At 36.9% G+C, this 27,028-nt stretch overlaps 1 protein-coding gene and 1 pseudogene across 1 annotated transcript in view; both read left to right on the top strand.

Annotated features, from left to right (window-relative positions):
- Positions 1-27,028, top strand: part of YTHDC2 (YTH domain containing 2) — a 99,801-nt gene that overhangs the window by 49,913 nt on the left and 22,860 nt on the right. Inside the window, exons 17-25 of the mRNA XM_006886680.1 lie at positions 2,165-2,247; positions 6,530-6,635; positions 10,296-10,415; positions 11,171-11,443; positions 13,529-13,655; positions 14,530-14,735; positions 15,070-15,265; positions 16,073-16,182; positions 17,703-17,995. Coding sequence (XP_006886742.1) covers positions 2,165-2,247; positions 6,530-6,635; positions 10,296-10,415; positions 11,171-11,443; positions 13,529-13,655; positions 14,530-14,735; positions 15,070-15,265; positions 16,073-16,182; positions 17,703-17,995 — 1,514 coding nt within the window. The remainder of the gene's footprint in view (positions 1-2,164; positions 2,248-6,529; positions 6,636-10,295; positions 10,416-11,170; positions 11,444-13,528; positions 13,656-14,529; positions 14,736-15,069; positions 15,266-16,072; positions 16,183-17,702; positions 17,996-27,028) is intronic.
- LOC102872011 lies at positions 18,324-19,282 on the top strand (annotated as a pseudogene).

Genomic DNA, 27,028 nt, shown 5'->3' with positions numbered 1-27,028 from the left:
ATTCATAGAGTTTCCAGAGACAAGCTGGAAGTGGATGCCATTCCTGCTTCCAAGCTTGTTTTAAACAGGGATGTCCACCAAACATTGTCCATCATGGGTAATCATTATCACATTTGACACATCAATATCACAGTGTTTAGCATCACAGCAACCACGAGTTACCTCTGTAGAGCAAATGGACAGACTAGTGCTATACCGCTTAGAAGAATGTTTGACCAAAAATAATTAAACAGGGTCTGAGGGCCGCAGATTAAAACCACCCACCTTTGACTTGGTAGCATAACATTCTTTTTTTTTTTTTTTGCTCTTTTTAGGTAGTTTTCTTTTATTATTATTATTATTTTACTAATTTTAATGAAAATTTACAGAGGTTTTGGATTTCCATTCATTCATTGTTATACTTTTCTCCCTGCCCACCCCTCCCTTCCAGTTCATTCTTTTTGAAAAGTCAAAGAAAAATTCTTTCATTGTTATATAATCCCTACCCCCAAGTCCACTCCACTATGCAGCCTTCATTCTAGACTCATGTCATGACGATAATACCTAGTCATATATACCTTTTAAACACTTCTCTCTCTCATCTGTTTCAATGCAGTAATTTATCCGATCTTTTTCAGTCTCCTCTCCCAACCCCCATGTCAGTCCTATTTTACAGCAGTGGCACTATGCAGTATTTGTCCTTTTGTGACTGAGATATTTCACTTAGCATAATGTCCTTCAGGGTCACCCATTTTGAATACTGTTGCATGTTTTTCAGTGCAGTGTAATATTCCATTGTGTGAATATACCACAGCTTCTCTAGCCATTTGTTTGTTGATGTACTTTGGTTTTTTCCAACTCATTGCTGTTGTGAACAAAGAAGCGATAAATGTGGGGTTATGGTAGCATAATATTCTATTCACCAGGCCCACAGATTAAAGCAGATTAATTCACTCTAATTTTGATACCTTAAGAATTGTTTTTTTTTTTTTAAAAAATTGTTTGTCCTCAGTCACCTTTAGAAGGCAATGTATAGCTAAGGAAGTTTGTAGCTTCTGAGTTTTTTTAAAGGAATGCTTATAACCAGGAAAATCTGGATTTTTAAAATTAGTACTCTGTTCTGATGATGTAATCAATTGATGCTTTCAGTGAAACATAACATGTTAAAATATGTTGATAAAATTTCTTAAAATGTTCGAGGTTTTGAAATTCAAGTGGGACAGACTTAAGGTCACATTTTGGTTCCTGTGGACTTGATTTAATTTTCCTCAACTTCAGCTTGAATTTGCATATGAGTAGTTGGTGGTTTGTCCCACAGTCAGCACCCAGCCTGGTTTTCACTGCTGATAATTGAACTTCTCCAGAGAGTCTTTTCACAAATGTAATAGATTTGATTCCTATACATACCTTCAGGTGAAATCCATATATATAGCCTGCGTTTATGTTTCTTATAAAAGGTATTTGCAATGAATATATCATTGAATGTGCAGAACTCTCTCATTCTATCTCCAGCCTCATTTCTCTCACCAAGCCTGTGTTTTCCAGCTACTGATCCTTCTTCCCTGTTCCCAACCTTTGTGTTCCAGTTGCCCATTATTACCAATGCGTCTTGATTGCATGTTTGATCAATTTCTGACTGCAAAAGTTTGTAGAAATCTTCTCCTTCCTCCTCTTTGGCGCTAGTTGTTGGTGCATATATTTGAATGATAGTGGTATTCATTGGACTTCCTTGTATTCGTATGGGTATTATTCTGTCGCTTGTATTTCAGGATAGATCTTGAATGACTTTTTAAATTATGAAACCAACCCCATTTTCCCTCATCTTTTCATCCCCGGCATAGTAAATCATATGATCATCTGATTCAAAGTGTCCCATGCGAAGCCATCTCATTTCGCCAATACCTAGTGTGTCAATATTTATGCGTTCCATTTCTTTCTTAACAATGTCCAATTTTCCTACATTCATGCTTCTCACATTCCACGTTCCAATTACTAGTGTCTCCTTACAGCTATTCCTCTTTCTCTGTGTTTCAATTTCTAAGATCTCAGTTTCAATTGCCATGTCTGTTAGTCCAAATGATAGTCTAAGTGTGCTCTATTGTACATAGGGTTTTTGAAATTTCTTAACTATTTACTGTTAAGTACCCTTTGCACTTTTAACATAAAGACTCCTTAAATATTACAGAAGTCCTTTGATGCACTGAATATTGTTACAATGTTAAAAATGGTGTGGATTTCCAAAGCCAGTGCTATACAACGAAAAGGCAGGTAATGGATATTTTAATGTACTTTTATTCAGTTGCCCACAAAATGATAACATTTTCTTATGTGTTACTTTTTATTTACACTCTACTGTCTATAAGATATTAAAAATTCTTATATTTGCCTAATTTTATGTTGTTTTTTTCAAAGCAAATAATTTTAGTAATTTTAAAAAGGCAAATTTAGGTTCATGACATGAAAAATCTTTTGCCCATTATAACTCAAGTTTATAAGACATAAGCCACAAATGAAAAGCAAAATTGTAAACATTTGCTGTATAAAACAAGGGTTTATTTTCTGAATGAACAAAAAGAATCCAGTTTAACAAAATAAAAATCCTCACCTTTGTACCAGTAAGCAACAGCATAAGTAGAAAAAAGATTTGTTATCAAGAATTTACTTTTTTTTTATTCATAATCAACACCTTTGAAAGGGTCAATCAGTAAATCAGTCTATTTTCAATAAGCAACTGTACCGCGAAAGAATTCTTTAAGAGTTTAAGAAGCATTGGTGAGCTCTGGTGGTCTAGTGGCAAGAAGCTGCAAGTGCAATCTCAGAGATGCACAGTTCAAGTCCACCAGATGCTCTGCTGGAGAAAGAGGAACAATCTCCTTCTGTACCAGTCAGATCTGATTTGACAGTACACACAAAAAATAATGAAATAAAATAATTTAAAAAAAAGGTTTAAGAACCAGTTTAATGGCTGAATTGACCATAACCACAGGCATTGTATTTTTAGGCACCATCTAAACACACTTTGGTTTTACTTGATTGAGTACAATTAAATGTTCTGAAATTTCTGTTCTTCTTAATGCTACCCATAATTTATTATGATCCACACTACCCACAATTTTTTATGATCCACATAATTTATTATGAAAGCTTTTGCATGGTCATTAAACAGAAGTAAACATCTTTATGGTATTCTCTACTTTTTTAGCCAAGTTCTGACATCACCAGTGAGATCCTTCATTTCCCATCTTTTTCTGAACCCAGCTAAAATTTCTGTCAGAAAACAAAATTGTCCTGATAGAAATAAGATAGAATGCCCATGACAAGCAACGATAAGATTGTGTCTTGCTTATTTTGAACATGATATAGAGAGGGACTGACAAAAGGATATCATATTTGATCAACTGGAAGGTCAGTGAAAAAGAAAGACCTTAACATAGGCTATAGATATAGATATAGTGACTGCATCAGTGCATTCAAATGTAGCAACACAGTGAAGATGATAAAGGATAGGACACAATTTTGTTCTACGTGAGGTTGGTCTAAGTCAGAGTTGTCTGATAATATTTAGAAAGAGAAAATGAAAAAGACTTGAAACATTTATTGCAGAAGATCAAAGATTACAGCCCTCAGTATGTATTATATCTCCATATCAAGAGAACAAAACTACTCAACACTAAACCAATAAGTAAAAAAAAAAAAAAAATCAAAAGGCTTAATGCATTGGGAAAATCTGCCATTGGCTTCTTCAATGTGCTAAAGAGCAAAGGTATGAGTTTAAGGACTAATGTGGGCCTAATCCAAGCCATGGTCCTTTTATTTGCTTCTCTGCATCTGAAAATTGGACAACAAATAGGAAAGAGAGCAAACAAATCTGTCTTGAATGAAGTGTAACAAGGATGCCTTTTAGATATTGAAACTTGGTTTTACTTACTTTGGGCATGTTTTCAGGAAAAGCCAGGCCTTGAAAAAAAAAAGATCATTTTTGGCAAGTTAGAGGTTCAGTGAAATAGAGGAAAAACCTCAAGATGAATTGACACATTAATAAAGGACTTGAAACTGGTAGAGATCATGAAGATAATGTAGGATAAGGCATAATTCAGATCTGTTTTTCATAGGGATGTTCTGAGTTGAAGTAGACTTGAAGTCACCAAACAACAACAGCAATAAGTCAGTGAAAATATATAGATGACAGAAATCTCACAATTCTGATCCTGTTATTCTTAATGAAAATATAACCACCAACTTTATATAGAAAAGATCTCAGATAAATAAAGCACTGCTGAAGAAGTACAGTAAAATAAGACTTTATATTTCTTGATCTCAAAACCTACTGCATAGTCACAGTAATCAGAACAGCCAAGTACTGGTACAGCAACAGTTACTTTGACTAATGAAATAGAATTGAGAACCCAGAAGTAAATCTGTCAACCTGTAGACAAAGATTCTCACCACTGGGCCAATTGGCAGCTGGAGAAGAGATTAAGGTTGTTAGCCATTTCAGCTTGCTTGGCTTCATAATCAAAACTCTTGGCACTAGGAGTCAGAAAATGCAAAGACAAATTGCATTGAGGAAGTCTGCTGTTAGGTACCTCGCCAGAGTACTGAGAAGCAACAATGTCAGTCTAGAGACCAAGTGCTCTTAATCTAGTCCACCCATGGTCCTCACAGTTACTTGCTATGCATCAGAGAGGTTGACAATGACTAAAGATGATAGAAGAATCGATGTCTTTGAGATTTGGTGCTGGAGAAAAGAGTATTGAACATACTATGGACTGCCAAGAGAACAAACATCTGTCTTGAAGAGGGTGAAACCAAGTTTCTCCTTGGAGGCAAGGATTTTGAAGCTCTGTCTCACATATTTTGGGCACGTGACCTGGGAGGAACCGGTCCTTGCAGGACATCATGCTCAGTAGGTTGGAGGGATGGAACTGGAGAGAAAGACCCTGGATGGGATGGACTAACACAGTCACTGAGGTAATAGGGGCATGTGTGTAGGAGTCAGTGAGACTGGCTCAGGAGACAGGGCAGACTTTAGAGCTATTGTACGTAGGGTTGCTGTGAGTCACAGGCAGCTTGAGGGCACGTAACAACAACATAGACCAATGATCTTTGACAGTGATAAAGTCTGTTCAGTGGAGAAAAGAATGCCTCTTTAACATAGGATATCACAAAACTGGGTATCTATTTGCAGAAAATGAAAAGACGGTCCATACCTCACTCTATATTAAAAAAACTCCTTCAAGATGAATCAAGAACCTAGGCATAAAACCTAAAACTGTAAAGATACCCAAAAAACAATAGGGAAAAACTTAATAACCCTAATCTATGCCATAAATAAACAGCTCGTTGCCACTGAGTCAAAACTGACCCATAGCTGACCCTTCAGTAGCTTTTAAAGGTTATAATGTGGTACAAGAGGACATTGCCCGTCTTTCTTTTTTGTAACTGCTGGTATATTTGAACTACCAGAGAGATTTGGCCTTTTGCTTAGTGGCAAAACTCCCTATAGACTTTTCCACCTGATCTCCCATAAATGGACTCTCAAATATAACTGGAAGTGCACAATCAGCAATAAACTAAACATTTGGGATCTCCTAAAAAATGAAACGTTTTGTGCAATGAAAGACTTCTTCAAAAGAGTAAAAAGAGAATGTACATACTGGAGATACAGCAAAACTCGGTATCTGCAGAAAATGGAATCAAGGTCCATGCTTCACACTATATTAAAAAAAAAAACAACCGTCAAGATGGATCCACAATCAACACCCTTGGCACCAGCAGTCAGGAAATAAAAAGACAAATTGCATAAGAAAAATCTGTCAAGGTCCTCTCCAGAGTACTGAAGAGCAAGTGTCGGTTTAGAGACTAAGATGTACCTGATCCAGGCCATGATCTTTGCAATTTCTTGCTGTGCATCAGAGAGCTGAACAGAGAAAAAGGATGATAGAAAAAGAACTGATGCTCTTAAGCCGTGGTGCTAGAGAAGAGTCTTAAACATAACAGACTACCAAGAGAACTAACAAGTTTGTCCTGGAGAGAGTGAAAACTAAGCCACTCCTTGGAGGCAAGGATTTTGAGACTGTCTTAAATACTTTGGACAAGTAGCCAGGAGGGACCAGTCTTTGGAGAAGAATATATACATGAAGGGTCGAGGGACAGTGCAGGAGGGGAAGGCCCTGGATGAGATGGATTGACACAATAATTGGGGTAATGAGGGTAGGTGTGTCAGTGATGGTGAGATTGGTTCAGGATTGAGCAGAGCTCAGAGCTATTGTGCATATGGTTGCTATACATTTAAAATTATCTTTGTACTTTATTATGATTTTTATCATAGTGTGAGAGGGTATAATAGGTGTCATTAATGAATCTTGCTTTATAAATGAGATTATGGAATCCCAGACATAGTACTCTAATACTGAAGGACTATCAGAAGGATCCAAACTTGAATGTCCTGACCCTAGCTTATTGTTTTGTCTCTTTAAATCACATTGTTTTTTTACAATGTATTTAATTATTATAGTCTTTATTCTTAATTTTGCATTTTCTTTCTAAGGGCGGGCCGATGCAGACCTGGAATCTGTTTCCGTTTGTTTAGTAGACTTCGATTCCAGAACATGCTGGAATTTCAGACTCCAGAACTTTTGAGAATGCCATTACAGGTAAATCTAAAGCATTTGCATGGGTTCAGGGAGAGAAGAATGTTAGATCATTTAAATTCATTTGATTGGATACTTGAAACATTGTTATTTTAATAATTTATATATTATTTTAACAAAATGAATATTATAAAGCATAGTGTATTTAACAAATTTTTTTCCTATACAAGAAAAGATATACTTTTTAAAAAAAAAAGAAAAGATATACTTTTAAAATTTTTAAGAATTATTTGAGTTTGTTTAAATTATGATGTAGTTTTAATAATGTGTTTTATATGTCTGGAATCTGGCTACTGTATGGTTTTATCTTTTGAATTATCAATTAGGATTGTTTTCTGTAGTGTCAGAACTAACCCATAGCTGAGACCCTCCCTCTAACAGAGGATTTTTAGAGGTAGTTAATCACATGGGAGGAGGAGATTACCCATCCTTTTCCCATGAAGCAGCTGGTGGATTCAAACCATGTCCTTTCAGGATTGCAGTGAAGCTTTTTGCCACTTGGCCACCAGAGCTCCCATATAATACAGTTCCCATAAGAATTAGGAAACACATTACTTAAGGTAAAAATATAGTACGAAAATTTGTTTCAGGTGTAAAAGACAACCTTGATGAATTAGAATTGAGGTCACTATTCATTGTTTCATTTAATTTTTCTAATTTCATTGAAGAGCCAGATTCTATTATAAATTTTTCAGAAGTATATTAATTGTGCTGAACAAGATGCTGGCTTCTGACTTTTAAAGGCACACTGAATTGACCTACATGGCTTCCTCTTCTCTACTTAAGTGTGATTTTATTTTTTTAATTCCAATTGAGGATAAAATCCAAGATTCTGAACAGCCTAAATTACCTGCTTTTGCCTGTATCTCTGGTATTTTCCCTTTCTATTTCCCTTTTCCACACTGACAGTTTAATTTTTCAATCCATGTATTGCTTCCTTCTACCTCAGTACCTTCAAAGTGTTATCTCTTCTACCCATAATTACACTCCTCCATTTGTCCTTTTGTAATTAATTCCTATTCTGTCTTTGTTGTTGTTTGGAACAATTGTGTCTGCTATACCCATATTTTCTCTGTGAACTGCAGATCTGTACCCTGCTCTTTTCTGTGCCATCCTCATCATTTCTGATATACTTGAGCCCACTGTTACAGTCACTGTGTCAATCCATCTTGTTGAGGATCTTCCTCTTTTACCTGCTGCTCTGCCTTTCTAAGCTTGATGTCTTTCTCCAAGGACTGGCCTCTTCTAACAAAAGCAGTTTAACCTAATTCCTGAGGGAACATCTTTGATTTCCAGTGGCTTTCCCCTCCTACACCTGCCTGAGCACAGATAAATTTTTCGTTTTACCTCATAATTTCTTACATCCTTCATAAAACTTATCACAATTATAATTAATCAATTATATAACTAGTTGTTTTATGTATGGTTTTCACACTACAGTATAAATTTTATAAGTTGCTCTTTTCTTCTCTAATGTGTTTGTTGTGTACTGCCTTGCCACCTAATAAGCACTGAAAATATGTTACAATGATGAAAGATTGTAGAATTTTGGGGAAAATATTTTGCAATTGTTAATTCTGTGTATAGACTAAAAGATATGGAAATAGGATAGATCCCTGACTCACACCTTTTCTGATCCTGAGCCATGCAATGTTTCCCTGCTTCCTGGTCCAAGAATAGGCATTGCATGAGCACAGTCATGGGTTCTGGGATTCCTTTTCTTCTCAGACTTAGCCACAGTTTGCTGTGATCCACACAGTCAAATGCCTTTGCATAGTCAATGAAAGACAGACATTCCTCTGGTACTGTTTCAGTCAAGATCCATCTAATGTTGGCTATGATGTCCCTAGTGCCATGCTCTGCTAAATCTAGCCTGCACATCTGATAGTTCTCTGCTGAGGTACTGATCCAGTTGTTTCTGGATACTCTTCAGTAGGATCTTGCCTGTGTGTGATATTAGTGATAAGCAGAATAGATCATTCGAGTGGCTGGACTTTATGAGGAGGAATGTGCCATCAGGATTGGAGGAAGATTTATTAACATCTGCATTATGCAGATAACACAACCTTACTTGGTGAAACTGAAGAGGATATGAGGCATTTGCTGTAGAAGATCAAGGACTATAATCTTCAATATGGATTGGAACTCAACATCAAGAATACAAAGATCCAGTTGCAGTTTCATGATGGATGGAGAAGAGATTGAGATTATTGATAACTTCAGCTATCATGGTTCCACAGTCAACACTTGGCACCGGCAGAGAGGAAATCCAAAGATGAATTGCATTAGGGAAAGTCTGCTGTCAGGGACCTCTCTAGAGTACTGAAGAAAAATGATGTCTGTCTGGAGAGTATGATGTGATACAGGCCATGGTTTTCACAATTACTTGCTGTGCATCAGAGAGCAGAACAGTAACAGGATGATAAAAAATGGATCAAAGCCTTTGAATTGTGGTGCTGGAGAAGAGTCTTGAACATACTGTGGACTGCCGGGAGAACAAACAGTTCTGTCCTGGAGAGGGTGAAACCAGGCTGCTCCCTGGAGGCAAAGATTTTGAGGTTTCATCTCACTTACTTTGGTCACATGGCCAGAGGGACTATTCCTTGGAGAGTGACATCATGCCTGGAAGGGTGGAAGGTGGAGGAGCAGCACAAGAGAGAAAGACCCAGGATGTGATGGATTGACTTAGTGACTGGAGCAATGGGATTAAGTCTGTTAGCGATCATGATATTGATTCAGGTTAGAGCAGGTTTCAGAGTTAATGTACATGGGGTTACAGTGAGTCACAGGCGACTCGATGGCACATAACAACAACAACAACAACAACAACTACAAGTTGTTGTTAAGTGGCATTGAGTTGAGTGAGACTCAGTGACCTATTGAACAACAGATCTGAACCCTTTCTATCCTGTGCCACCTTCATCATCTGAACACTTGAGCCCATTGCTGCAGTCACTTTGTCAGTCCATCTTGTTGAGGGTCTTCCTCGCTTACACAGACCCTTCCCCTTTCTTAGCATGATGTCTTTTTCCAATGAATAGCCTTTCCTTGCAGTATTCCTAAAGTATGTGATAGAAAACTTTGTCATCCTTGCCTCCATAAAACACTCATTGCACTTTCTCCAGAATGTATCTGGTTTTTTGGTAGTTCTTGGGAAAGTCAGTATTCTTCTCCATCACCATGGCTAAATGGAATTGATTCTGTTTCTCTCATCTGTATTCATTGTCCAGTTCTCAGAATTACAAGTGTTTGAAAAGAGCATGCATGAATCAGATGTACCTTAGTCTTCCAAGATTTGAAAAGATCCCTGATAACAGACTTTCCCAGTGCAGTACTTCTGTTGATTTTCAGACTGCTGGTACCAACGGTGTTGATTACTTACTTCTGTTGGTAGTATATTCAAAATTCTTGATCATTTGGACAGTGATTCTGATTGTTATGCCTAAGAACTCTGAGGAGACATTGGCAATGTCATCATGACAAGATATTATAAAGGTCTTTATTAAGGTTCTGACATCTAGGGGAAAATGTGAAGCCATTATTCCTCTATTGTTTGATCTAGTTAAAGCTACTTGTCCATGGTAAATAAAATTCTCATGATTTATTTTAAAGTGAGAGTCAATAGATATGTTTCTCAATTAAAACAATGATTTTATTTTACAGGAACTTTGTTTACATACTAAGCTGTTAGCACCAATAAATTGTTCCATTGCTGATTTCCTTATGAAAGCCCCTGAACCTCCACCAGCTTTAATTGTTAGAAATGCTGTACAGATGCTTAAGGTTAGTGTGTTAATAGCTTTATTTTGCCTGATTTTATTTTACTTGAAATTTCTTTAAACCAACTGGGAATATTTCTTAACCAATTTTATAATTGTGAAAAATTATCTTACATGATAATACACTTTGAATAATGATCCTCTAATGGTGGTGGTGGTGGTTGTTAGGTGCTGTTGAGTTAAGTACGAGTGCAGCCCTATGAACTAAAGATCTGAACTCTGTTATATCCTGTCCCATCCTCATATTTCCTGACACACAAGAACCCATTGCAACAGTCACTTTGTTAGTCCACCTGGTTGAGGGTCTTCCTCTCCCTTGATGACCCTCCACACTTCCTAGTATCCATGTCCTTCTCTAAGAAACAACACCTCCTGGCGGCTTGCCTAAAGTTTGTGAGGTGAAGCCTTATCGATCTTGCCTCCAAAGAGCACCCTGGCTGTACCCTCTCCAAGACATATCTGTTTGTTCTGTGGCTGTCCATGGGATGTTCAGTGCTCTTCTCCAACACCACAGCTCAGGTGTATCAATTCTTTTCCTGTCAAACCTTACTCATTGTCTGGCATAGCAAGTAATCAGAAAATGGTAGTTGTACCATAACAGGAGGTATTGTTCTACTTAATTGAGACAAATACCACATTTTTTTATGAGATGTGATAGCCAAAATCCCTTATATTTATATATCTTGTAAATTTTGTAGGTAGTTTGGCTAATCATAGTTTTTGTGTGTGTCAAATTTTAATATCTCTTCTTTTATTTAGACCATAGATGCAATGGATGCATGGGAAGATCTCACTGAACTTGGATATCATTTGGCTGATTTGCCAGTAGAACCACATCTTGGTAAAATGGTCTTATGTGCTGTTGTTTTAAAGTGTCTGGACCCCATCCTTACTATTGCTTGCACATTAGCCTATCGAGATCCATTTGTTCTGCCAACTCAGGCCTCTCAAAAACGGGCAGCTATGCTTTGTAGGAAGCGTTTTACTGCAGGAACTTTCAGTGATCATATGGCACTTCTAAGGGCATTCCAGGTATTGTTATTTTATTTCTGAAAATGTTGATTAAGCATATTTTAGGTGTATCAATTGAATAAAAAGATATATCTAATAATTTTTTTCATTATGAAGTCATATTTTATGAATAATCCAGAAAAATTCCTTTCTGTTTGTTAAATATGTCAAGATTGCCACATTTAATTTTTAATTTTCTCAATATTTTTGTTACAGGTATGTGCCTATATGTTTATTTACATTTATGTTTTTAGTATCTAAGTTTTTATCTTTAAATCATGTTATAAGCAAGGAATCTTCTAAAATTTTAGTTTCAAAAATGCTATATATTATTCAAAGTATATAAAAGAAAATTGGAGTAACATTAGCTTGAATTTGTTGTTTTTTTGTGCTGTCAATTCAGAATTGACTCATAGCTGACCCTCTAGTAGGTTTTCAGAGGCAATAAATTGCATAGGAAGAGATTGCCCATCCTTTTTCTGTGAAACAGTTGGTGGATTTGACTTGTGTGCTTTTGAGATAGCAGTACAGCTTCTTACCATGAGGCCATCAGAATGCCCTCTTATCTATTAAGTTTTAAGAGTATATTTTTCTTGAATTTGTAAAGAACTTAATTTTATAAAGCAAAAATCCAAAAATCACCTACGAAAAACTGAAGAAAGATATAAATGGTAGAGAAAAGAGAAATAGGATTTCAAGTCAGAGAAATTAAATATGACTTAAAGATTCAGACATAGGAGAGTTTTGTTGCAGTGATGGTGTGCTGTTGAGTCAGAAACGACCCATAACTGACCTTCAGGTGAGTTTTTAGAGAGAGTGAATTGCATGAGAGGAAATCACCCATTCTTCTTCTGTGGAGCCCCGGGTGGTGGATTCAAACAGCATGCTTTTGGACTTGCAGCACAGCTTCTTACTACTAGGTCACCAGAGCTCCCTGACTTATCTCTGTTGAAAAAAAAAATCACCTTATTTTTGCAGAAAATACTTTTTCAAGCATCTAGTAATATTCCAGTACATGCATAATTAAAAATAAATTGTGAACTTTTTGTGAGCATTATTGAAAAATGAATGATATGGTTATTAAGTTTACTGTATTTGGTAAGGAAGCTCTAGTGACCTAGTCTACAAGAGTTTTACTGCTAACCCAAAGGGCTCATTCCTCTGGTGGTTTGAATCTTCCAGGGGCGCCGCAGAAGAAAAATGAGTAACCTCCTCCCATGCAGTTTCTAGCCTTGAAAACCCATTGGAGGCTCAGCTGTGAGTCAGTTCTGACTTGATGGTAGTGGTAATTACAGAACATGTTGAGTAATCATACCTTACAGAGCCTCACTGCCTCTGTATTGATTCTGACTCATCTGGACAGTTGATCTGCCCTTAGGATTTCTGAAACTATATATCTTTACAGAAGTAGATTGCCCTGTCTTCTCCAGGAGTGGCTGGTGATTTTGAACTGCTGACCTTTTGGTTAGCGGCCAGATTTTTTTAATCACTTCACCCTCAGGACTCCATCATTATAGATAAGTTGAATGTTAATAATTAGTGGGATATTTAGAGTAGAATGCTTATCTGTGCTTTGCTTTTCTCTAGCTCCTTCAGTAGCAGAGAGGATAAATAAATTGATGCTTTGATTTTAAGTCATATGCCAAAGAAAAGAACTCAGGTTCTTAGAACTCTTTTATATTACAGAATGGTAGTTTGATTAGCAGTTAGATTGAGAGGCTGATAGGCTATTTTTTAGAGGACCAGCGATGAGGACCAAGATTCTTTAGCTAGAAATGGTTTTATGATGCTGTAGTTCAAAACCTCCCACACTTTTATGAATAACAATTAGAAGAAACATTTTAAAAGGTAAATATTTTAAGTATCTGACCATTTCGGTTCCTTGATACTTTAGTTCTCATAGGAATTAAAAACTTAGTAGCTATTGTAGCATTTGAGTATATGTTAATGGTAAATTTATATACTTTTAGAAAGTCTTAACAGCTTATGGAATAATTAGAATAAGAATTGACTATGAGTGGTTAATGTAGTAGCTTTCAGTTACTTTGCTGCCTCAGTAAGAAGTGACAGGTAACTGTGTCTTGTCATATAATTCTATATCCATAGGCATGGCAGAAAGCCAGAAGTGATGGGTGGGAAAGAGCCTTTTGTGAAAAGAATTTTCTTTCGCAAGCTACTATGGAAATAATCATAGGAATGCGAACCCAGTTGCTTGGTCAACTTAGAGCATCAGGTAAAATTTCCCCCCAAGGTGACAACATCATAATTTATAACATTATCAAGTATATCTTGTTATCATTAAATATCATTAAATCCTTTAAAAATATTTTTTATTTGATCTACTGTTTATTAATAAAAAGATGATGATGAAGAAACTGGAGTTGAAAAATAAATTAATAGCATCTGTTGCTATAAAATACTCATTTCTTGGCAAAGATAACTTTAGATCTGAAGAACTAATATACTTTTATAATTTTAAATAGATATTTCGTTAGCTCTGTGAAATAAAATAAAAATGATAAGAATCAGTTTAATATGAGTGCTTATCTCTGAAACAAACACTTAGCAGTTGCTTGGTATATGCTTTGCTTTATTTTTTGTTTCCTTTTTTTAAAAAATGGGTTGATAGGATTTTTGTTTTGTTTTAGAATCGTGTCTTTCAATTGCTTTTTTGTGGCATAGTACATAAAAGAGGTAGATTAAAAGTATTTTAGAACCTGGATTCACAGATTTGCTGAACTAACTTAATGCTATAAGGAATAAACCAGAAGATTTATAAATATAAATATATAAATATACAGAAATAAGAATGGGGACTTTTGAAATTCTAGCAAAAGTATACTAATCAAATTTACTTGTCTACATGTTCAGAATTAATGTCTTTCATAACCGAAGTATTGTTTATTGGCCAAAGAATGATTTAGAGCATTAGTTCTAGCTGTGGAAAAAGTTCTGTTTCTTAATATATTAGTATTACGTGTTAAACATTCTTAGGAGAATCTATATCATTGATTACATAATCTGACTTATGTTTCATAAAAGCATGTGTAAATTTAAAGTCTTCTTTTGTACTATAGAAAAAATTGGCGTTTTCTTTCCCCCTCTAGGTTTTGTTAGAGCACGAGGTGGTGGTGACATTCGAGATGTTAACACAAATTCTGAGAACTGGGCTGTTGTTAAGGCTGCATTGGTGGCAGGCATGTATCCTAATTTAGTCCATGTGGATCGAGAGAATGTAGTATTGACAGGGTCAAAGGAGAAAAAAGTAAGGTTTCATCCCACATCAGTTCTCAGTCAGCCTCAGTATAAAAAGGTAAAGTGTTTTAAATGTTTTTGAGCCCCAAATAAACTAATCTAATTGAGGTGGATGAAGATCAATGAAAAATGCTCCAAATACTTTCCTCCTCAAAAAATTTTACATGAGTGTGTGTGTAATTATTGAGGAAAAGTTTTGATTGAGTCTTCATAGTGCAAAGAGGTATTTGTTAAATAATGAAGACTTTTCTAAAGTTTGTATGAGCAATGACTTTAATTTTTACTGGGCATTAATAGACATCATCTATTTTATTGACTAACTTTTTATATTTTAAGAGTATTCTTAATTTAGATGATGGAGTTAACCATTTTTTAATTGACATTTCTAATAGATTCCTCCAGCGAATGGTCAAGCTGCAGCAATTCAGGCACTGCCCACAGATTGGCTTATTTATGATGAAATGACCAGAGCCCATAGGATAGCTAATATTAGATGCTGTTCAGCAGTGACACCTGTCACTGTATTGGTGTTCTGTGGACCAGCTAGGTTGGCAAGTAATGCTCTTCAGGAACCTTCATCCTTTAGAGGTAAATATTCTATATTATGATATGTCGTGTATTATAAAATAAAATGAACGTTATTTGAAACAAAAGGATTTTTATCCCTACTAAACCAAACTAATTTGAAATGAAAAAAAAAAGTATTATATAGGAGGGGGTCCGCTTTGATATGTTAAGAATAAGAAAGTCTCACCATCCTTGCCTCTAAGGAACTTTCTGGCTACACTTCTTCCAAGACAGATTTGTTCTTTTGGTAGTCCATGGTATATCCAGTACTCTTGCATCATAACTCAAAGATGTCAATGTTTTGGTCTTCTTTATTCATTGTCCAACATTCACATGCATCTAAAGAAACTGAAAATATCTTGGCTTGCGCCAGATATACTTTAGTCTTTAAACTGATGTCTTTGCTTTTTAGCAATTTGAAGAAGTAATTTGAAAGCCCAGGGCAACAAGTCTTTTGATTTCTTGACTGCTTCTATTATGAGTATTGATTGTGGATTCAAGTAAAATTAAATTGTTGACAACTTCAATCTTTTCTCCATTATGATTATTTGCATATTGGTCCAGTTGTGAGAATTTATCTTTTATGTTGAGATGTAATCCAGGCAAAAAATGGTAGTCTTTGTTCTTCTTTGATGTTTTTTTACATCCTTTTAAATTTTTAAAGTTTGTCATCCTAAAATAGCCTTCTTTTTATTTTCTTTAAAATACCATGCATAAAGTATTTGCTATTTTCCTTTCTGTACAACTAATGCCTGCCTATTTGCTTTTCTGTTATGATGTAATATGGTGTAAGTAGGAATTCTTTTCTTTCAACTTGTGTTTTAACAGCTGATGGTATTCCTAATGACAGTAGTGATAGTGAAATGGAGGATAGAACTACTGCTAATTTGGCAACTTTGAAGCTAGATGAGTGGCTTAATTTCAGATTGGAGCCTGAGGTAAGTTGCTATGTAGCATTATCATAAATTCTTTCAGTTAATGTGAATTGGTATACAATGTGATAAAAAGTTTTCTTCAATATTGAGTCCTTTGTATTAGAGTACAATTAATTTTTTTAGTTTTCATAGAGTCATTGTACATTTTCTGTTGTATTTTCTGTATATTCTGGAGTTTATCCAGTGGATAATTTGAAAAACCTAGTTATGCCTCAATATTTGAGAGTTCTAAGTACATAGGGTAATTATGAGTCACAAGCAACTCAATGGCACATAACAACAACAATAGTTGGATACTTTTATGTGTATAATAAAATCTTGAATATTAAATACACAAGAATATGAATATGTTCTATATTCTCCCTTCATATACTTCTGTATTCAGATGGATATATATTAACTTTCAAATTTAAAGTTTTCTTGACATAACTTTCCCTTCATTTCATCTAAACATTTAAAGATTAATCTATATCTTTTTTTAATTGAATTTTTTTTACAGCCAAGTTGTCATTAGTACCTGCTACGTTTATGGTTTTTTACCATTGACTTATTCGTTACTTCAGACTACCATAGTCTCACTTTCATTTCTGTTGACAGTTTACTTCACTGAAACTGTACTTGTCCAGATCAACAGTGTCCTCCATATTGTCAAAACGAAGCTGCTGTTCTTGATAACTCTGATCTTTATCTAGTATTTGGCACTTACTGTCATTCATGAAATCCTACATTTTTCTCAGTTTTTTTGCCACAAATTTATCCAATACTAAAGTTTCTTGATTCTGCTTCCATTTCTCTAGCTATTTCTTTAGAGAGAGCTATAGCAGCCGGGTGGTTAAGAACCTGTGCTGCAATCCTAAATGCAAGCAGTTTGAATCCAAAAATTGCTCTGCAGGAAAAGAATTGGCAGTCTACTCCCATGTGATTTACTGGCTCTGAAAATCCACTGGAGGGTCAGCTATGAGTCATTTCTGACTTGATGGCACACAACAGCATTCTTTTATAGGTCCTTTTACTGACTTTTCTGTATGCATTTTTGTGATTTAAATGGCCCATGTTTCCCGGTACTCTATATTCCCTGCTCTTCTCTTTTTGAACACTCTTGAGCTTCATTTATGTGTACATTTGGTTACCATTTATAAATGGATGACTCCCAAGTGTTTGTCTCCAGTATAAACCCTTCTTCTGAACTGTGGACCTGTGAATCCTCTTGCCTTGTGGACACCATCATCTGGCTGCCCCTCGGACACATAAATACAGTATGCCTAGAATTAAATGTGTTTTATTTATCCTTCTCATACTTTTCTACTGTTAAACACTGCCTCTCTCATTGAATGCTTATTTAGTTTTATGCCTTTAATGGTTAGTATATTTTGTTCAACAAAAAAATTTATTAGTAAAATAAAGTAGTAAGACATATTCTCTGGAAATACTTGCAAACTTTAACTTAATGAACAAATAGTGTCTTCATGTGTAATGTATATTTTGCTTTTATCATTTTGAACTGAGGAAACTGTTTATTATAGGCAGCCAGTTTACTGCTGCAGCTCAGACAGAAGTGGCATAGCTTATTTTTGCGTCGAATGAGAGCTCCATCTAAGCCTTGGTCTCAAGTTGATGAAGCTACAATAAGAGCAATAATTGCTGTTTTAAGCACTGAAGAACAGTCTGCAGGTTTACAGCAGCCATCCGGAATTGGCCAAAGGCCAAGACCTATGTCTTCAGAAGAACTTCCTTTGGCGTCATCATGGAGGTCTAATAATAGTAGGAAAAGTTCAGCAGACATGGAATTTTCTGATGAATCTACTACAGCTGAAAGGTAAATTTGTAACATTTTATCAAAATTAGGTGGCTTCTCCAGAAAAGGGAATAATTTATTATATAATTATTTGGTTTGGGAATATTTCAAAATTACTTTTTAATAATCTAATGTATTTAAAGTTATAATAAAATGAGATTTTACTTTTAATAGCTGATTCACATGGTAAGTATAAAAATAATATGAAAACATGAAAGATTTCAGCCTGCTAATATCCTTGCTAGTTCAAAAATGTTTAATTTCTGAAATTTGTGAATTTAGGATCTGTTTAAAAGATATGAATAGTGGAGTCGGAGTTGCCGCAGACTTGGAGACATGCATCTCAGCACTCACCATGAGGCCAGGTTTCAGTCCCCAAGGGGGAAGATTGAGAGGCCAAGGAGGGTTTGGTGACCAAGGTGGTGACCGTGGCCGTCGCAGTGGCCGAGATCGAGGAGGAGGAGGAGGAGGCGGTGGCGGCAGCTTCTGGGGCCGGAGTCGAGGAGGAGGAAGAGGACCTGGAGGAGGAGGCCTCCAGTCTGGCAGCCGGAATCTTGGCAGGAGAGGAAAAAGAGGAAACTCAGGGGGGAAGAATCTAATGGTGGAATCTCACCAGCACTAAGGTCTCTTCATTTGCTGAGGAAAGGAAGGTGCCCTGGTCACCAAGAATCAGGTCCCTGGAGAACTGGTTTATGGCGAGAAGAGAGACTCCATTTCGGAGGGAGATGACAAAATTGAGTACTGTGCCTAGAACAGTTTCCACTCCAATCTGGCGGCAGCAGTCCTCGGTGGAATGGACCAGATCCACATCAAGCCAGGGGCCATGGTGCCCTCTACCTTGGAACTTCCTCTGGCACCAGTGTCTCCCACATCGCTGACAATGTAGGCCAGGATGATCTGGTCTATGCTGTTGAGTTCTCCCATCACTCTAGCTGGGACCCCATTAGCCTGGCCCAGAAGGGAACCAGAATAGTCTCTGTCATCGAGGATGCTGGGCTCCCACGCATATACCACATGCTTATCACAGTGGTGGATGTGAGCTTTGTGGACATGGCTCAGCTTTATGAGACCCAGATTGTGCCCCTGAATGCCTACACTTTCCTTTGTAATTGAGGGCATTTTGTGATTTCTTTTAAGCTCAGCTACACTGACTCCACAGACTCTGCTGAGGCAGTGTTTGCTTCTGAAGTAAAGAAGATGCAGCAGGAGACAATGATGCCCCAGGAGCAGATGACCCTTGAGCCATATGAAAGAGACCATGCTGTGGTCATGGATGTGTACAGGCCAACCCCTAAAGTGAGGAACTGAAGCCCAGAGCTGTCTGGATTATGTGATTGTGTTGTTACTATTGCATGTGTGGGTTCCCCCCTCCCCACTATTAAAAGTCTATATAAAAGCAAAAGATATGAATATTTTTTTTTTTACTATACATTTTTGTTGATATATGTTATGTCACATCTTTACTTGATCCTATAAGGAGATGTATTGACTGTGTCATATACAAAACAACTTCACTACAAATTTTACCTAGATATCAAGATAGCAATATTGGGTAGCATTCTACTGGAAAGTACTTAATCCATTCTTTAATGTATATATAAAACATAGCTATATACAAAAGAACCATGTACAAAACATAAAGTCTGTTTCCTCAGTTTCCATTATTTTGAGAAGTAACATGTGATAAATACACAAGTTCACTATCATGTGATGACATGTCTCAGTTTAGTTTAAATCCTTATATTCTTAACAGTTAAGGTGTATAGGTAGCAAATGAATTAAGTGCACAAATGCTAAACAAAGGTAAGTGATTCTAACTCACGAGAAGCTCCATGGGATGAAGGACCTGCTGATCTGCTAGGAAGATTACAGCCTCATAATCCCTAAGAGGCAGTTCTGCTCCGTCATATGTTAGTTATAATTCTCTCAGTAGGGTCTAACATTTAGCAATTAGATATGATGTTTTTGCTTATGATTTGTTGTTATGTGCCATCGAGTAGCCTGTGACTCATAGCAACCCTATGTACAACAACCGTAAACCATGCTCTATCCTGTGCCAATCTTACTGTCTGTTATACACCTACCCCCATTACCCCAGTCACTGAGTCAATCCATCTCATTGAGGGTTTTCCTCGCCTGTGCTGTGCAACCGCATTCCCAAGCATGATGTCCTTCTCCAAAGGCTGATCCCACGTTGCAACATGTTCAGCATATGTCAGACAAAGCCTCAGAATCCTTACCTCCAAGGAGCAGTTTGGCCTCACCCTCTCCAGGACGAACGCATTTGTTCTTCTAGCAGTCAATGGTATATTCAATACTCTTCTCCAGCACCACAGCTCAAAGGCATCAATTCTCCTTATATCATGCCTAGTCATTGTCCAGCTTTCTGATGCATAGCAAGTAACTGCAAAGATCATGGCCTGGATCAGGCACACCTTAGTCTCCAGACTGGCATTGTTACTCTTCAGTACTATGGAGAGGTCTCTGACAGTAATTCACTTTTTCTTAATGCAATTAATCTTTTAATTTCCTGCCTGCTGGTGCCAAGAGTGTTGACTGTAAAGCAGAGCAAACTGAAGCTGTTAACAATCTCAATCTCTTCATGATGCTGCAAATCGGCCCAGTGGTGAGAATCTTTATTTTCTTCATGTTGAGCTTCAATCCATACTGAAGGCTACAGTCCTTGACCCTCTGCAGCAAGTGCTTCAGGTCCTCCTCAGTTTCAGCAAGTAGGGTTGTGTCATCTGCATAACACAGATTATTGATGAGTCTACCTCCAATGCTGATGCCACATTTCTCGTCATAGAGTCCAGCCTCCCGGATAATCTGTTTCACATACAGATTGAAAAGATACAGTGATAGGACACATCCCTGGTGCACACCCTTCCCAGTTTTGAACCATGCAGTGTTTCCTTGCTCTCTTCTGACAACTGTCTCCTGGTGCAAGTATAGGTTTCACACAAGTACAATAAAATGTTCTGGGATTCCCTTTCTTCTCAGAGTCAGCCACAGTTTGTTGTTATTTACACAGTCAAATGCCTTTGCATAGTCAATGAAACACAGATAGACATTCTTCTGGAACTTTCTGCTTTCAGCCAAGATCCATCTGACATTAGCTATAATATCCCTACTACCACCGCCTCTTATAAACCCAGCCTGAATTTCAGGCAGTTCGCTGTTGATGTGCTGTTCTAGTTGTTTTTGGGTAATCTTCAGCAGAATCTTGCTTGCATGTGATAGATAGCAATGATACTATTCGATAATTTCTGTACTCTGTAAGATCACATTTCTTTGAAATGGGAACACATATAGATCTCTTCCAGTCAGTTGTCCAGGTGGTTGTCTTCGATATTTCTTGGCACAATTTGGTGGGCACATCCATGGCAGTGTCTGATTTTGGAAATATGTCAATCAATATGTCAATCAGTTCCTGGGCCTTGGCCTTTGCCAATACTTATACAGCAACTTAAATTTCTTCCTTTGTACAGGCTCTTGATCATAAGTTGTTCCATGAAATTCTTCTGTGTCCACCAATTCGTTTTGGTACAATGACTCTGTATACTCTTCCCATCTTCTTTTAAAGCTTCCTGGATCATTTACTATTCTGCCCAAAGCATCCTTAAGTATTGCAACTTGAGGCTTGAGTTTCCTCTTCAGTTCCTTGAGCATAAGTGCTGAGCGAATTTGGTCCCTTTGATTTTCCGACTCCCATCTCTTTACACATTTCATTATAATACTTTTTTCTTTGTCTTACCCATGCTGCCCTTTGGAATCTTCTGTTCAACTCCTTAATATTTTGAATTCTCCCCTTTTCTTTGGCTTTCTGGTACTCTAGTGCAATATTCAGAGATTCTTCTGACATTTTTGTTGGGCTTTTTTCCCCCTCCTCTGTCTTTGTAATGACCTTTTACATTCTTCCTGGATGATACTCTTGATATCCTCCCAGAGCTCATCTGGTCTTCACTTATTAGTTCAAGGCCTCAAACCTGTTCCTGAGATGGTTTTGAAATTCAGGTAGGATAGACTCAAGGTCAAATTTTTGTTCCTGTGGATATGACTTAACCTTTAGCTTTCATTTGAACTTACATATGAGTAATTGATGGTCTTTTCCAAAATCAGCACCTGGCCTAGTTTTCACACCTCCTGATTTTCAGCTTCTGTGATTCTCCACAGATTTAATTGATCTGATTCTTATGCATACCATCAGATGAAATCCATGTGTATAGCCTGTGTTTGTTTCTTATAAAATGTATTTACAATGAATATGTCATTCATTGTGCAAAATACTGTCAGTCTATCTCCAGCTTCATTTCTGTAACCAAGTCCATGTTTTCCAACTATTAATCCTTCTTCTCTGTTCCCAATTTTTACATTCCAGTCACCTATTATTAATTAATGCATCTTGATTGCATCTTTGATCAATCTCTGACTGCAAAAATTGGTAGAAATCTTCTATTTCTTCCTCTTTAGTTCAGATTGTTGGTGCATATATTTGAATGATGGTGGTATTCACTGGACTTCCTTGTATGTGTATGGATATTATCCTGTCCCTCACAGCATTATATTTCAAAACAGGTCTAGAAATGACTTTTTTAACTATGAAAACAAGTCCATTTCCCCCCACCGTTTCATCTCCAGCATAGTAGATCATATGGTTATCTGACTCAAAATGTCCCATGCCAGTCCATCTCATTTCACCAATACCTAGTATGTCAATATTTATGCGTTCCATTTCCTTCTTAACAGTATCAAATTTCCTACATTCATGCTTCTTATATTCCATGTTCCAATCACTAGTGTTTGCTTACAGCTGTTCCTCCTTCTATGTGTCTCCATACTTGAGGGCCTCTTTTACCATATCTGCTAGTCTAAGTGTGCTCTATTGTACATAGGGTTTTCAAAGGCCTGCTGTTGCTGAAATGGATGGCAAATCCTTCTTCCTAATTTGTCTTAATTTGAATGCTCAGATTTAGAACATTATCTGACAGACAAGCATTTTACACTAAAGAGCAGATTAAAGATATTTCCCAGTAGAAATAACCAACAGATTCAGTGTTGTCCCCACTCTTGGCAGGTATGTATTGACCCACCTCTTTCCCTGCTCCACCAGTATTCACTTCTACTCCCACCTACTCCATTCAACATCCATCTCCCCCTTCCAGCCCTTGATGTGATGGCCTGTATCTCAATCTTTCTGGGCTTCTGTGATTCCAAACACCTCAAGCTGCTGCCTGTTTCTTCTGCTGAAGCCAGTATCTCTTGGGTTTAGGAGTCTTGAACTTCTCCTCCAGGATTGACTTATTGTGCTTTAGGGCCTCCTCCATTTATGCTACAATAGTTCCCCAGGGGAGAGTGTTGTATCCTATAGATTCGTTATATAATGTTGTCTTACACTAAAATTTGAAGGAGTCAGCCTTGTCCCGCAGGCTTCTGGTAGATGTAGTTGTTCATATTTTTGTGTTGTGGAGTCATCTGAGTCACCTCCTGCTGCAAATAATAAGATAGATAATAATAAAAGATACATTAATTTTATGTTAAATGTTTGTTAGTAATAGAATAATGTTGTGTATTGTGGTCAGAACCGACCCACAGCTGACTCTCCAGCAGGCTTTCAAAGTTTGTTAATCACACAAAAGGAGATTGCCCATCCTTCTTCTGTTAGTACTTATTTAACATATAACATCGTATCTGTGTAATCCACTTCTTAAACACCTGCCTCTGGAAACTCTATTAACTTTTATAAATGACGATAATTATAGAAAGGCTTCAGGCCTTTGTTCATAAGGTCGATATGAAATAGGGTCGATGGAAATCTACAATAACAACAATGGAAATAGAAAAGATTCTTTGTAATTGTTACTATTTTTCTATAATAAGGAAGGTCTTAGAAGATTTGATGTGCTTGAATTATGGCTGTTAGTAGAGAATATTAAGTATTATATGAATTGTCTGAAGAAGGAACAAATCAGTCTTGGAAGAAATGTGGCCATAATGCTGCTTAGACTCAAGCATGATGAGGCTTTGTCTCACCTACTTTGGGCATGTTATGAGAAGGGAACAGTCCTTGAAGAAAGATTCCATGCTTGGCTTGTTAGTTTGATGAGGAACAGATTGAAAACTCTTAGATTTTTTTATGAAAAATTATAATCTTTCCAGGATTACTCCTAGAGTAAAAGGTTTAGAATTCTCACTTTAGGTGTAACCTTTCCCTTCTCTTTTCCCTCCTTTCTATTTTCAGAAAAATCCCAATGTGAGAGACATAAAAGCTAGATTAGAGTACAGAATCCTATCAGAACATCAATTTGAAAGCCATATGTTTAGATGTTTTATTTATTGATAACATTTTTGGATTTAAGGTGTTATCTTTATTAAGGGAAATCATCTGATTTCCCCATATAAGTTAGAGACGAAAGACTAATAGAATTTTAGAGGTTTTAACTTGCTAGTTTATTGGAACTCACTTCATTTGGGAGGAAATTGAGAAAAAGGTAAAATTTTATAAGTTATGTTACATTTCTTATTTTATTGTTGAGTTCTTTAACAAGCTTTATTAGGTTGATAGATGTGGTAGAGTCAACTCTGACTCATACCAACAGAACAACAAGATCCATTTGTGGATCTTATAAACAACAGATTGAAACCTTGCTCTGTCCGACACAGTCTCCATCATGCTCACAATCTTTGTCATACTCAGGGCCATTGTAGCACTCACTGTGCCAGTCCATCACATTGAGTATCTTCTTCTCTTTCTGACCAACCTAAGACTTTCCTAATCATGATGTCTTTTGGCAAAGACTGATGCCTCCAGACAAGTCTGAAGTACATTAGATGAAGTTTCACCATCCTGGCCTCCAAGTAGCATCCTGGTTCCACTTCCTTCAAGTCAGATTTGCCTGTTAATATGAAATACTTTTTATAACCACTTCAGTTCAAAGGCATCAAGTCTTTTTCAGTTTTCCTTATTCATTTTCCAACTTTGGCATGCATATGATGCATATGAAGCAATAGAAAATACTCATCGTTTGGGTCAGGTGTACCTTAGTCTTTAAATTGTCTTTTCTCTTTACCATTTAAAAGGGGTTCTGACAGCAGAATTTTCCAGTGCAACACGTCCTTTGATTTTCTTTTTTTTGACTGCTGTTAGCATGGGTGTTGATTGCAGATCCAAGTAAAATGAAATTCTTCACAATTTCTGTCTTCTATTTATTATGTTGCCAATACGGATTGAAGCTCAACATCAAGAAAACAAAGATTCTCACCACTGGGCCAATTGCAGCATCAGTATGGATGGTAAAGAGATTGAGATAGTTAACAGTTTTAGTTTACTTGGCACCACAGTCAACACTCTTGGTACCAGCGGCCAGGAAATCAAGAGACAAATTGCATTGGGAAAGTCAGCTGTGAGGGACCTCTCAATATACTGAAGAGCTACGGCATCAGGCTGGAGACTAAGGTGTGCCTGATCCGGGATATAGTCTTTATAATTACGTACTATGCATCAGAGAGTTGGACAGTGACTAGGGATGATAGAAAAAGAAAAAAATTGATGCCTTTGAGGTGTGGTACTGGAGAATAGTATTGAATATACCATGGACTGCTAGGAGAACAGACAGGTTTGTTCTGGAGAGGATGAAGGTGGAGTGCTCCTTGGAGTCAATGATTCTGAAACTTCGTCTTGATTTACTTTGGGCATGTTGCAAGGAGGGATTGGTCCTTGGAGAGGGACATCATGTTTGGGAGAGTGGAGGGATGGTGCATAAGAGGAAGACATCAATGAGATGGATTGATTCTGTGATTGGGGTGGTGGAAATGACTGTGCCAGAAATGGTGAGGTTGGCACAAGATAGAGCAGGGTTTAGGACTCTTGTACATAGGGTCACTATGAGTCACAAGTGACTCGATTGCACATAACAACAGCAACAATTGATCCAAATGTGAGGGGTTTTGTTTTACGTTTTAACTATTTAACATTTTGTTTGTGAAACACTCTTGAATCTGAATATCTATTAGAAGTAAATTGTGAGGATAAATGATCTTAACTTACTTTGAGGGCAGCTGTTCTTAAGTAACTGCTAAGTCAGAAATGACTGTTGACCCTCCCGCAGGTTTTTTTGTTTTTGTTTTTGTTTTTTTATGGCCTGGGAAGGACATTGCCCACCTTTCTTCCACAGAGGAGTTGGTAGATTTGATCTATGTGCCCATCTTTTTCCTGTGAAGCAGCTAGTGGACTTCACCTACCCATCTTCACATTGGCTGCACCAAACAATTAAAATATTGGCCAAATATAAGGCCCCTTGAATTGATTCAATGCCAGTTGAGATGTTTCAACAAACATGCAGTTCTGGACATGATCACTAGCTTATGCCAGGAAAATTGAAGACAGCTGCCTGACCAACTGACTAGAACAGATTCATATTTGTTTCTATTCCAACAGAGTGTGGGAATTATTGAGCAATATCACATGCAAGTAAAATCTTGAAGGTTATTTAAAATTTACTTGAACATCAACAGGGAACTGCTAGAAAACCCAGCTGGCTTCAAAAGAGACTACAGATCAAGATTATCATTGCTCACAAGAGATGGATCTTGGCTGAAAGCAAAGAATATCAGAAAGATATTTACTTATGTTTTATTGTTTATACAAAGGCATCTGACTGTGTGGATTACAACAAACTGGCTAACATTGAGAATGAGAATTTGAGAACGTGCTCATTTAAAACTTCATTCTAGACAGAAAGTGGAAAAGACTTGAAGTATTAACTGCAGAAGATCAAATATTTCATCTTTCAATATATGTTACATCTCAACATCAAGAAAAAGAAAATCCTCATTTATGGACCAACAGGCAACATTATGATAGAAAGAGAAAAGATTAAAGCTAGTAATTTATTTTAATTGCATCTACGATCAGCACCTGTGGCAGCAGCTGTCAAGAAATAAAGAAATGTGTTGGGGAAAATCTACTGGTCTAGGACCTCTCCAAAGTGCTGAAGAGCAAGATAGGAGTTTCAAGACTAAGGTGCACCTAATCCAAGCCATGGAATTTTAATTTGC

This window comes from Elephantulus edwardii, unplaced genomic scaffold (genome assembly GCF_000299155.1).
Source record: "Elephantulus edwardii isolate Elephantulus edwardi_28Jun2011 unplaced genomic scaffold, EleEdw1.0 scaffold00050, whole genome shotgun sequence".
Lineage (NCBI taxonomy): Eukaryota > Metazoa > Chordata > Mammalia > Macroscelidea > Macroscelididae > Elephantulus > Elephantulus edwardii.
This window is presented reverse-complemented; position numbering and strand designations above follow the sequence as displayed.